General features: G+C 31.8%; 1 protein-coding gene across 1 annotated transcript; it reads left to right on the top strand.

The window, feature by feature from the left end:
• The first annotated feature begins 7,890 nt into the window (after nt 1-7,890).
• EMB2799 (NAD(P)-binding Rossmann-fold superfamily protein) lies at nt 7,891-11,494 on the top strand. The gene is made up of 9 exons (XM_078957371.1): nt 7,891-8,140; nt 8,663-8,775; nt 9,036-9,208; nt 9,286-9,379; nt 9,479-9,590; nt 10,712-10,800; nt 10,896-10,981; nt 11,066-11,130; nt 11,230-11,494. Exons 1-9 carry the CDS (start codon nt 7,936-7,938, stop codon nt 11,337-11,339), a joined length of 1,047 nt encoding a protein of 348 aa, XP_078813497.1. The 5' UTR covers nt 7,891-7,935; the 3' UTR covers nt 11,340-11,494.
• The last annotated feature ends 1,465 nt before the right edge of the window (nt 11,495-12,959 follow it).

Below are 12,959 nucleotides of genomic sequence, written 5' to 3'. Positions count from 1 at the left end.
GTCCTTGTGAAAAAGTTGTACAGGGGAATTGGTCAACAATATTCAAATCTGAAAATGGGAAAATGCAGTTTTTTAAGTACAATGTTATAATTTCCATAAAAATAACCTTTTTATCCATGATTTATATGACAAAAATATATCTGAAGCTTAAAATTATATTAAAACAGTATAATCTACACACAATAACACAATTTCAAGAAAAAAATGTATTGTGTGTTAAAGAACACATAATAAAACAACAATTAAATCAAGAAGGAACATAAACATAGATACAAACACACACATAGAGATAAAAATATTAAGATAAACACACACACAATAACTTAGGAATCGAAATAAAAACAGTGAAATGTAGTTGCTATTTATTGATATTTATGTGAAGTAAAATACTTTCGATTATAAATTGTAGCAGAAAAACGAATTTGAAGTGGAAAATATGTTCAGTTACAACCATGCAGTTCTAATAAACAGATGATAGAAAGAGATGGAAGAAGAAACATGAATGAAGAAATATAGAACAAAAAAAACATACCTGAGTTTTGAAGTTGAAGCCAAAGCCGAGAATACAAAGAAGAAGAAGGAAAAGGCAGAAGATAATGATGAACTGTGAATGTTATTCAATTTGTATTGCGGGTATATATTTGTATATTAAGTGTCACACCCCGGAACTGTTGGCAGAAACATTCTGGGGCGAAGAACGTCATGTATAGCATCACAACCAATGAATAACAGCAATTATAGCAACACAACCATTACATTGAATATTCGAAAGAAAATTTTTACATTTGTTTGAAACTCTGTTTGAATTAAATTCATTAGTTTTTCAAAATAAAAACTTAAAAACTCTAAATGCTTCGGTTCCTCGAAAAATCCAGCGAGTACCTGTCTACTGATTTCTCGAGAATACAAGCAGTTTGAAAAATATCAGCATAAAGTTGGTGAGTTCATAAGCAGTAATTTGTAATGAAAACTTATTGATGAGCGAGCCGAAATTTTTGTGTAATTTCAAGAAAATCCGATATTTTCTTTAGTGAAAAACGGAGTGTTATCGATTTCGTATACAACCATGAATGTTCGTTTCTGAAAAACCGTAGTTATATGCGAAAATACTACCTCATGTGGCTAGCTAAAGCTAAACATGAAGTATAAGTATTTAATATGAAAAACTATAGCATAAATGATCCGGTTTTGAAAACCCTAGCTCGGCCAGTATGCATAATGTGTTTAGTTCTATTTAGTATAAATAAAACTACTGAAGAAAACCAGGTTGGTAAACTATCGGTGATTTATACATAATGTGAGTCGTATAACCATGTTTGATATGACTAGTGACATTTCCAATGTTCTTCAGGCGTTGATGTTAAATGGCATTTGTACATCTCAGGTGTGCCCGCCTAACTGTAGCTAGCAGTCCAAATGTGGGATTGTCAGTCCCAAATAGATCTATTCACAAACCTCATGCTCTCCCTCCAGGAGATTCTGGTTATACATTGGTAGGATTTATCCCTGTACACCTAAGGGTACAGTAGTGAAGTAGCGCCACAAGGTATCGTACAATCTAGTTTACATGTAATGCAGTAGCGTTCTACCGTAGTGAGAGGCCGAATGTATACCGCATATAGTGATAAGTTATAGTTATGAAAATCATGATAAAACAGTGATATAAACTGTAAACGGTTTCTGTTCCTGTGCATATGTTTAGTACAGAAAGTTTCTATGCTTGATAAGTTTTTAGAGAAACCCCAAACTATACCGATTATAGTTTTCATGTATAATGTAGCGAATAGCGTATCCGTAAAAACTATGCAATTTTAGTGAAAACGTCCCTTATGCTCGACATAGTACAAAAGGGAAATAAAGCATGAAATTTGCATAAGTTTTATGTATATTCCTGAAAACATTTATGTTTAGCTTATAAGAAAACATTTATGTTTAGCTTGTATCTCCCCCCCCCCCCCCCACCCCCCACCCTGAAAACCTTAAAAATGCGGGAAAATGTAGGGGTATGAACTCACAGTTGTTGCTTGGGGTTGTTGACCGAAAAGAAGATTGCTGAGTTGTTGCACGCAACACTTAACGAAATCCTATTATCAAATAAAGACGTATATGTATCTAAATTAGCGATTTCGATAAATAAAGTGTCAGAAAACACTTGAATTTGGTTGAGGAATGTTACCGAGACTTGCTTGAATCGAAGAAATGGGTTTTCTGCCAAAAGTACTACCAAAAAGGTGTTTACGGCCGTGAACAAGAGTTTACGGTTTCTAAAGACTTGGCGAGTTTACGGCCGTAAACTCAAGAACAGAGTTTACGGTCTTTGAAGGTTGGACCGTAAACTCAAGAAGAATGATGTTTAGATGTTGATTTCGACGAGTTGAGTGGTTCCAGACGTTCCAAAGGGCTCCAAACGTGATTTTCTCGATGTTTTTCGGAGTTTGAATGTGTTTTGAGTGTTTACGGTCGAGATTCTTAGAGAGAAGAGGAGAGAGTGTGGTCAAAAACGTCCTAATGAAGTCGGAGGCATCATATTTATAGGGGTGAGAATGGGGTCCACTCGTCACTGACCGTAAACGTGTTTACGGCCGTAAACGAGTTTACGGCCGTAATCCCATTTTAGGCCGAAAATGTTGTTTTCTCGAGATTTTCGGGTTTCTGCGTGATTTTTGGTTCCGATTCGTAAATAATATAATTAAATATAACTAGATTATTTTATTAAACCAAAATTTTGACGAAAAAGTTAACGAATCTTGAAATTTCTTTAGTGGAAAAATGTGTAGCAGAAACGGAAAAAGTTTCGGGTTATCACATTAAGTATAAGCAAATCGTCCCAAATCTAGATAATATTAAGAGATATTATCGTTATCACGTTAAATACAGAATTGATTGTTGGAATGCTTAATTTGTGAATGTAAATATCCATATTAAATGTTGGATTATTAGCACTAGAGATTTTACTTAATTGTAATACCGTATTTACCATATTTAATAAGTTTTTAATTTTAGAAAGTTTGAAATTTTCTTGAGAATGTGGATGTCGTATTTGAATTGAATTTTTGAATTGTAAAAAAAATGTACACGTGGTAACACCTCTATTAAATCAACAGTTGGCAAAATTTTAGTATAGTCACACGTGGCTTATGGAGAAGGAAGAACTACTATGTTTAATGGTTTTTTTTTTTTAGAATTTGGAATTCCGTATACTTTCTATATCTGTAGATACGAATTAATGAAGTGTTAGATGTTTGAAATTGAGAAAGAATTTTGGAGCGCCTAATAATAACTTAGAGCATAGCTGACTTATTCAATTTTTGTCAATTTTACTTAGTTAGCCTTTGCAATACTTGGTCACATGTAATCTACGATCATAAAGATGCATTGTTAACAAATCTTGATTTGTAATTTTGTGGTTTCCATAAAATTGTTTATTTGTTATAAAATTTACCTTTTTAGATTATCTTCGGGTGTATTGTTATTTTTTATTTATAAGTTAAACAACAAAAAATTTCAATATTAATATTGTTTTGAAGGTATTTACTATTTAGTAAAAGTGTAAAACTCTTTAAAAATATACGCAAGACGTTGTCATTATATTCAAGAAATTATAATAACAAATATTTTAACCTTTTTGACTTCTCAATAATTAAAAACTGAAAAACAAATACAACAGACTAACAAAAACAAAATATAAGATAAAAATGTAGTAACTCAACCAAAACAAAATATAAGATAAAAATGTAGTAACTCAACCAAAACAAAATATAAGATAAAAATGTAGTAACTCAACCACCGTTATGTTATGGGCATGTGAAGATTCATTATAAATTCTTATTCATTACTAAATATTTATATAAATACATATTGACGTATTGAAGGTCAGCATGGTGAAATAACTGCTTATTCATTATGGAAATGTAGAGGAAAAATGAAAATATACATCTTCAAATAAAAAAAACAAAATTCCTTTTCACACAACTTATTTTCTTTTTAAGTGGGACAGCATTATAAATTTGTTTTAAATCCAAAATAACCGACCTATAAATAGGTTAGTTTCCAAGTTACAAAATACTATCTTTCAAAGCAAATTATATTTCACTATTATTGGTTTATTTTTTTTATCTCTGTATCAAAGTTTGGTACCCAATCATACATGTTTCCGCGTAGAAATAATTGTTGAAGGGAACTATTTCGCACCCGTCGCTTAGCCCGGTAAATGACTAATATATATATATATATATATATATATATATATATATATATATATATATATATATATATAACACTTGCATTAATTCATATCGCATACGACACGATTTACAATCCACTCTGCGAAACACTCTTCTTGACACATACTCTACCTACAAATCAATTCCTAATTTTGTCATTAATAAAAACTAAGAATACAATCGACATGCAAAAGACCAACGTTTCATTCCAAAAACCTTCAAACAATAACCATCTCCTTCAATAAAACCTTTCTTAATCCGATTTTCCACAATCTCAAATGGCATAACACAATTCCACTCGTTACCCTTTCCAAAAAGCCGATTTCTCCAACTTCTATCATGTTTATAACCCATGTGATTCTCAACAAGCCACACTGGATTTCCCATACCCCAATCACTACTTCCAAATCTAACAATTTCTTGTTGTAAAAACCGACATCTTTGCAACAAAAATTCACCCATGGATTCATGATCATTAGAACACGCATGAGTAAGAGAAATGATACAATTTCTCCACAATGAGGATCCAAGTGAGCTTGTAATTAGCTTTAATAGATGTGAATCATTATGGTCCATTGTGTACATGTCTAACCTATCAACATAAAGCACAACATCTGGGGAGTGTTCTTGAATGAATCTTTTTATGTTTGAGAGAATTTTTAGGTTATAAGATCTTTCATAAGGGGAACATCGAAAACCTGGTGTGTCGATGATTTTGAGATGAATGTCATCTATGTTGCCAAGTATTTCTTGAACAGAAGATGTACATGGATTGAATGGATCTGTTGTGGCTTTGGTTTCTCCAAAAATGGAGTTTATAGTTGCTGTTTTGCCTACTCCGGTTTTTCCTATGACTAAAATGGTCAAATTTGAGTCAAACTTGGTGTTTCTGAGGGTAAGTCTGTGGAGAAAGGTTGAATCTTGTTTTGATAAACCAAGAAGATGAATGAGATTTAGTAACTTTGATTTTATTGGTTGGATTACTACCTGTGTTTCTTCTTCCTTTTCACTTAGGGCTTTCTTGGACTCATTTTCGATTTCAATTTCATTTGAGAGAATCTCTGCATCGATTCTCTGTGAATCTTCAATTTCAATTTCAGTTTCTGAATTTGGGAGAATCTCTGCATCGATTCTCTGTGAATCTTCAATTTCAGTTTCGTTTTCTGAATTTGGGAGAATCGCTGCATCAATTCTCTGTGAATCTTCGATTTCAATTTCATTTAGTGAATTTGAGAGAATCTCTTCATCAATTCTCTGAGAATCAACCACATTCAAGCAATCAGCTTTATGTTCCTCCTCCTCAATTGATTCTACTAAAATAGAATCCTTCATGGCAGTGATTAATCCATGGATACTATTGATACTATCATCAGAAAACATACCTTCAAACTGCGACTCTTTATCTACTTCAACCTCATCTTCATCACCACTAAAGATTCGAACTTTAGGGGATATAGTAACCTTCTGATCAATCCCATCAGCCGGAATCTCGCCTGAATCAAACGACCGGCCACTTTCCACGGAATCAATGTCACTGTCACAGTCTCTGGTCAAAGGAGCAACAGGCACACCCAAATTGATACGAAGATCAGCAACACTGCTACTTTCTTCACATGGGGTTTTCACAAGCGGCCTAAAAATGGCGGATTCTTCAAAATTACTACGCTCGCTAAGATGATTTCCATCTGGGTATTTCACGCAAGGGGTAGTAAATGAGTATTCTTTAACACGACAAGTTTCTATCGAAATTTCTTCATCTGAGTACGCTACAAAAGTTTCATCTTCTTCGTCATGAACAGTGGTATGCTCATCGCCATAACTACTGATATCAATACTGTTAGTGCTATTAAAGCTGCTAGTTCGTGAGTAAATCTGATCGTTGTTTGATAAATAGAATTCAGAATCTGAATCAATCGTAAGGGGAGCTCTAATGGGTACAGAAGAACCTGGTAATGAACTCGAAATATAAATCTTCGGGGGTGGGAATGGGGCGTCTTCTATTGAATCTTCATCCATGGAGCTTCGAAACGGAAATAAGGTAAATCGGAGAAGATAAAAAGATACAATTTTGGAGAGTAGTGCTTGTAAAACTACGATTTAGGGTTTTGTTTTTTGGGTTTTACAAGGAGTTTGGTGGTGTTTGCTAGGGGTTTTGTTTTATCTTTTTCAGATTACGAAGCAAAGGGTGTGGGGACGTGGGGTCTTTTGGCAGTAACGATGACACGATGTCGATAACCTTTTTGGTCGTATATGAATACGTACGAACATAGTACACCACTGATTGCTAGTTGAAAAATGAAAATAAATTAATATATCACGGTTATTTTGAGTATATTTTATAGCGATACGTTTATAACTTTAATATAACAACATCAACATTCAACTACCCATATCACATAATGGGATTAGAATGAGGTAACGAGTAGCTCCTTTAATGCAAAATAATAACTTGTAAACGGAAGTGAGTCAAAGTTAGGGGTGCTATTTTATAATACAATCACTATAAAAATATATGATACCAAATGAAATTAAGACGAAGTTGAAATTAGAATTTATGTTTGAGTTCAAGATTCAACAAAGAATTGACAGGATATTAACATATGGATTTTGTGTTCATCATGTTTCCCACGGTTGACGTGTTTCGTAAGAGTAATTTTGAATAAAATAAACAGAATGCTTATTTTATTTTATATTTATCGCGTTTGTCTTGGTGGTTGTTTTTATTATGTTTTAATTGTGTTATTTTTGTATTAGTAAAAGAAAACAAAACATCGTATCGGATCAGCTAAAACCAAGACACGACTGTTTAATTTGTCACCCTTAGTCAAAGCAAGGACAAAGAACATTGTTTGGTGTGTTTTAAATTATGTCATAATGTCAAACTAAGCATTTTGTGATTTCATGTTATTTTTGTTGTGCTTTTGGTTAAAGTACGAAAAAAAATGATTTGGTTTAGACATGCCAAAGATTCAAACCATAGACCTTATATGCAAAAAATTTCACTTCAACTATCAAGTTGTTGTGATTAAGTTTTTATGGTACCATACTGCCTCAAAATATGTAATTACTTATCCAAGCGGATGAGTCTAATAATTGATATGTAAAATTTCATACTCTCTTTGTCCCAAATTGATAGTTCAATTTTGATTTTTGAAATCTTTTTTCTTCAACTTTGATCTTAAATATTATTATTTGTGTTTTATATTACTTGATAAAACTTAAAATAATGAAAAAACATTTAAAATACAATCCATTCATATATTTTGCATCAAATGTTATCTATAAAAAACAAAAATATTTAAGATCAAAGTTAAAGAATCTATAAAAAAACAAAATTATTTAAGATCAAAGTTAAAGAAAAAATACTTCAAAAGTAAAAGTGGACTATCAATTTGTGACGGAAATAGCATATAATATTGAATATTTGAACATTGATATGATTTAAATATTACTACTTTTTACAATTAACCTGGTATGTAATGCACATACTAAAAGGAATTAACTTGGATCACAAATAACTCAACACAAAAATCTTCTAAATGTTAAAAAAAAAAAAAAAAAAAAAATTAAAAAAAAAAAATTAGAGGGAGCAGGGGACAAATGGGTAACCCAAGAATCCGACCCGAGAATCCTGAATCTGCCAAGTGCCAGCATCAAAGGAAGCGTGCAAGCCACCATATCTTCCTAATCCAAACCAAACACCAACCAACAAATGGGATCAACTGTTTGTATATCTCCGGCAATCTTCACCGCAGTCGCTCCCATTAAACCCTCTTTATCACGCACCAGAACCCTGAATACATCAATCTCCTTCTCTACTAACCCCAATCGGAATTTCACCTTCAAACACATCTTTTCTTTATCATCATCATCGATGGCTTCCTCTACTCTCCATGTCATGGCTTCCTCTTCCACTGGTACGTCAAATACTCTCTCTCTCTCTCTCTCTCTCTCTCTCTCTCTCTCTCTCTCGCTCTCCCTCTCTCTCTATTGTTATTTTTCTATCTATTTAGTACCAAATCTTTCTATCTCGCTGTAGATTCGTGGATTTATGATTGATGAAGAGATGCAATGATAATTTGATTAGAATTGTCGTACGCACATTTCAGTGTAAATGTGTAATATACCTCATCCTTGTGAAATTGTTAGGTACTTTCTTTGCAATGTGATGATCAATTTCTGTAATTGAGATTCCTGTGGCGAGACCAACTCTTCAAAAGAATCTGATTCCATGATCAGTAGGTCGTAAACACACATTGAATTTTTGCGTCAAATACACCGATTAAAACCTTAGGGTTTGTAGTACCTTATCCCATTTTACTGAATTGTATCCACTTATCAGCTTATCTCCTAGCTATCGTTAATGTGCAAGTCTACTAATCTTTCACTTATAATTTCACTTATAATTGTATCCATAAACAAGCTTGATGATCATATAGGTGCTGCAAGTGAAGAACTAGATACGTCATCTTCTACCTCTGTTGGAGCAAATGATTTGCTTATTGTTGGACCAGGTGTTCTTGGTCGCCTAGTTGCAGAAAAATGGCGAGAGGTGAGAATGAGATCAAGAAATGTTAAAATTTACTATACAATCTAGCATAGATCATACTCCACTTGTTGCTTCTTTGTTTCACTTTTTTCTAAGTTGATTAAAATCTCAAATTGCTCGAAGAACTTGTAGTTCTTTTGGAAGTGATGTCAATGGGACAGAAATTGAAATCCTTTCTCTCACCCAAAACTATGTAACATTTCCTTGTCTGTGTAAAAGACATAAATACCCTCCCCATCCTAAATGTTAGATTCTGATGACAGGAACACCCAGGATGCCAAATCACTGGGGAGACAGTTACTACTGATCACCATGAAGAGCTTATTAAAATTGGGATCAATCCAACATTGAAGGGAGTTAAATGGGATCATAAGTTCCCTTATGTGATCTTTTGTGCCCCACCTTCTAGAAGCTCAGACTATGCTAGTGATGTTGGGTAATGAATTGAATGACAACTTTACCCCTTCAAAGTATTGAAAATTACTAAAAAAAACTTGGATATTAAACACACAGGGAAGCTGCATCACTTTGGAATGGAGAAGGTTCTTTCTTGTTTACTTCAAGCTCAGCACCATATGATAGATATGATAATGGACAATGCTATGAGGTGCTTACTTTACTTTACTTCTATCTTATTTTAGTTTTTTTATATTTTTACATAAGTATTATAATTCGTTAATAGTTTTTTTTTTTTTTTTGAATATAGGATAGTCCAGTAGTACCAATAGGGAGGAGTCCAAGGACAGATGTTCTTTTGAAAGCAGAGAAGATTGTTTTAGATGGTGGTGGTTGTGTTGTTAGGTTGGCTGGACTTTACATATCCTTTTGCACTCCTTAAAATAAATGCAAGAAATAGCAACGTACTTTCATTGATTTGTTTATTATAGCATAATTGTGTTTTTTTTTTTTCTTTTTCTGATTAAACCTCAAATTTATTTTTTGCCTGAAAAAGACAATGTATTTTTTCATTTTTTCCGAAAAAGCCCTCAACTTTGTATTTTTTTTCGAAAAAAAAAACCCTCAACCTTCTAAATGTGTCCAAATAAACCCTCCACTTTTTTAGTTTTTCTCGAAACAACCCTCCGATTTTACAATTTTTTTTTTGGAAAAAATGACTAAAAAGGCAAAATCGGAAAAAATGAAAAAATACAAGGGCTTTTTCAGGCAAAAAATAAATTTGAGGTTTAATTTAAAAAAAAAAACACAAAATATAAGGTCTTTTCTGAGATTAACCCCAAAAAATGGTAAAATTCGAGTGTTTTTTCATGAAAAACTAAAAAAGTTGATGGTTTATTTGGAAGCATTTAGAAAATTGAGGGTTTTTTTTTTGGAAAAAATGAAAAAAATTACAAGGTAATTTTCATTAAAAAAAATAAAGTTGAGATTTAATCTGGAAAAAACTCAAAATATAAGGTATTTTTTTAGATTAACCCGTGTTTTTATGACCTTTTTTTTTTTTTTCTAATCGGAACATTATACTTTGATATTTTTAATATTTTTTTCCTTATTATACTTTGAAAATTCCACCTAATTATGGAAGTGAAGTTTGCTTTGTATTTTGATGACATGGGTATATAATTGTTATGCAATTATGTAATAAGAAGAAATCAAAGCAGGATGCTAATTAAAAAATCAATGAAAATACATTTGCTTTTTCTTGACTTTAACCCCTTCCAAAATTCAAGAAATAACAATTTACTTTCATTTATCTGTGTTTTAATCTTTTCCTCATAAATGAAAATCTACATCATCATATTTCACTTCTTTTTCTTATCAAGACTTTATACTTTAACAAATCTACCCAATTGCTATCTTTGGGTAAAATTTTGTAACACAAATAAACAAAATTACATTGCTGTTTTTAGCATTTAATTTATTTCAAAATTCATAGATGAATCTATATATAACTCAAATCTCAATTCTTAACTCCTTTAGCACAAAGCAGATAGAGGAATGCATTTGTATTACTTAAAACAAGGAACTATTGAAGCTAATCCTCATCACCTTGTCAATCTCATTCATTATGAGGTCTCTCTCACATTATTTTATAATTTTATACTGTTAATTACAAACAATACTTTCATTCTGATTTCTTTTTTTTTTTTTCATTATGGTTATTAAAGGATGCTGCCTCCCTCTCAGTTGCAATTTTGAAAAAGAAAGTAAAAAATCGGCTATTTTTGGGTTGTGATAATCATCCTGTTTCAAGGTTTGTTGTATAATTAATAAAAGTTTCTCCATATTTGTAGATGGAATTGGAATATTTTTTAAACTAAAAAACTTGATTTATCAGACAAGAAGTAATGGACTTGGTTGCTAAGAGTGGAAAATTCGATCCCACCTTTATGGGCTTTACTGGTAAGTTAACAAATATGATTGCTTACATCTAAGTTTTTTTTTTTTTTTTTTTTGGGTTAAAGTAAATGACCATTTTACCCTTTTGAGCTGAAAACATAGGCACGGATGGTCCTTTGGGGAAGAAACTGGACAACTCAAAGACAAGGGAGGAGTTAGGATGGGAGCCAAAATATAAAAGTTTTGCTCATTTTCTTGGGGTGTCTTCTTGATTTTTATTATTATTTTTGATTGGTTGAAAAGGAAAAACGGGATATTTTATTAGGAAGATTTGTACTTCTGCTGATTTTTTTTTTTGCTTATCGTTGAGGGACGTATAAAAGAATGATTGTGGTTATTTGGGTAACATGACATACATTTAGTGCTACTAACTTGATCTAACTTTAACCAACTACTAGATTTGTTTCCCTTAAAAAAATTAGTTTACATTGAATAAATATACAAATGATTGTCAATCAAATCAAGAACTCCATTTGCACCGGTTCTAATGATCAAGATCTGCTCAAGGATTTTCAAGAACCATTTATAGATTTTGTGTAAACATCAAAACAAACACTTGTGTGTGTGTGTATTCTCAAGGTGTTTATAGTTTTGTCAAAATTTGAGTAAACACTGGGTAGATGATTCTATTATCTTAATAGAATATCATAAAAAAACAAGTTCATTATTGAAGATGATAAAAGAAATTGCTAGTTTTATAAGAAAAAATTGTTGTGTTGGTCAACTTTACAAGAAGATTACACCAATAACTTAATTATCAATTATGGAAGGATGCTATAGTCTATAGACGATATGAACTTCTTTTATGACCTTCCTATTTATTATCAAGTTAACATTGGATATTGTAATAAAGTTGATCTTTACCAATTTATAACAAACTTTCTATCAAACTTTAATACTAATCATACGGTAGGTAAGTGTAGTTTATGGAATAGGTTCCTCGTCAAGTAAATGATCCAAAAATCATCCAAGGATGGAGAAGCCAAACTATGCTTCCTTCTTCCATCAATGTCATCCTTCCTTTTTCTATCGAGAAAATAGGTATGTCCCTTCCTCTATCAATCGATCTGGGATTCTTCTTTAATTTTGGATTATATGCCATGAATTAAAATCGACCATCTACTTTATGTTTTTTTTTAATTCTGATTTTGTTGGTTTGTTCTATCTGAATCAATGAATATTGGAATTTATACATTTAAATATCATTCAATTGATTTGCTTGTACATCAATTTAGGTTGAACTTGGAGTCATGACATCATGATTGGTCATTCCACCATTAAAACCTGTGTGAAACCCTTCGTCAATAGTGTGATGCCTCAATCAAATTAATGTTTTTTTCATCTCACTTGGATGTGTGAAACCAAATTATGTTGTGAAAACAAACTCCTACTAGTCTCTTACTGAAACCAAATCAAGTTCATGTTGTTTTCATATCTCACTTGGATGAGTTATGACTTATGACAATACATGACTTGACAATATCTATTTATGTTGTGTAATTGTTCTTTAGTTTGTTATGAATTGAATTTTTATCAAAGAAACTTATAGGTTCAACAAGATCTAGATCATTCATATGTTCTTGCATTTTCCAAGCTCTGATGTAGTGTGACTATTGTAGAAATAATATTGGATCTTATTATTCTATTTTTTATTTTGTAAATTCAAGATGCAATCACTTTATTTTAGGGATTGATGTTTTTGCTTTATGTTTTTTTTTTATTCAGATTATATGTGATTGTATTCATATGAGTTTATCATTTGTTTTCTTTTTAATGTTTGATGTTTTTGCTCCAAGTGTTATGGCTAGTGTTTGTTGTATGTCTCATAAGTA

This window comes from Lactuca saligna, chromosome 5, assembly GCF_052625555.1.
Source record: "Lactuca saligna cultivar CGN05327 chromosome 5, ASM5262555v1, whole genome shotgun sequence".
Lineage (NCBI taxonomy): Eukaryota > Viridiplantae > Streptophyta > Magnoliopsida > Asterales > Asteraceae > Lactuca > Lactuca saligna.
Note: the sequence above shows the minus strand (reverse complement) of the source record. Positions and strands in the feature narration are given on the sequence as shown.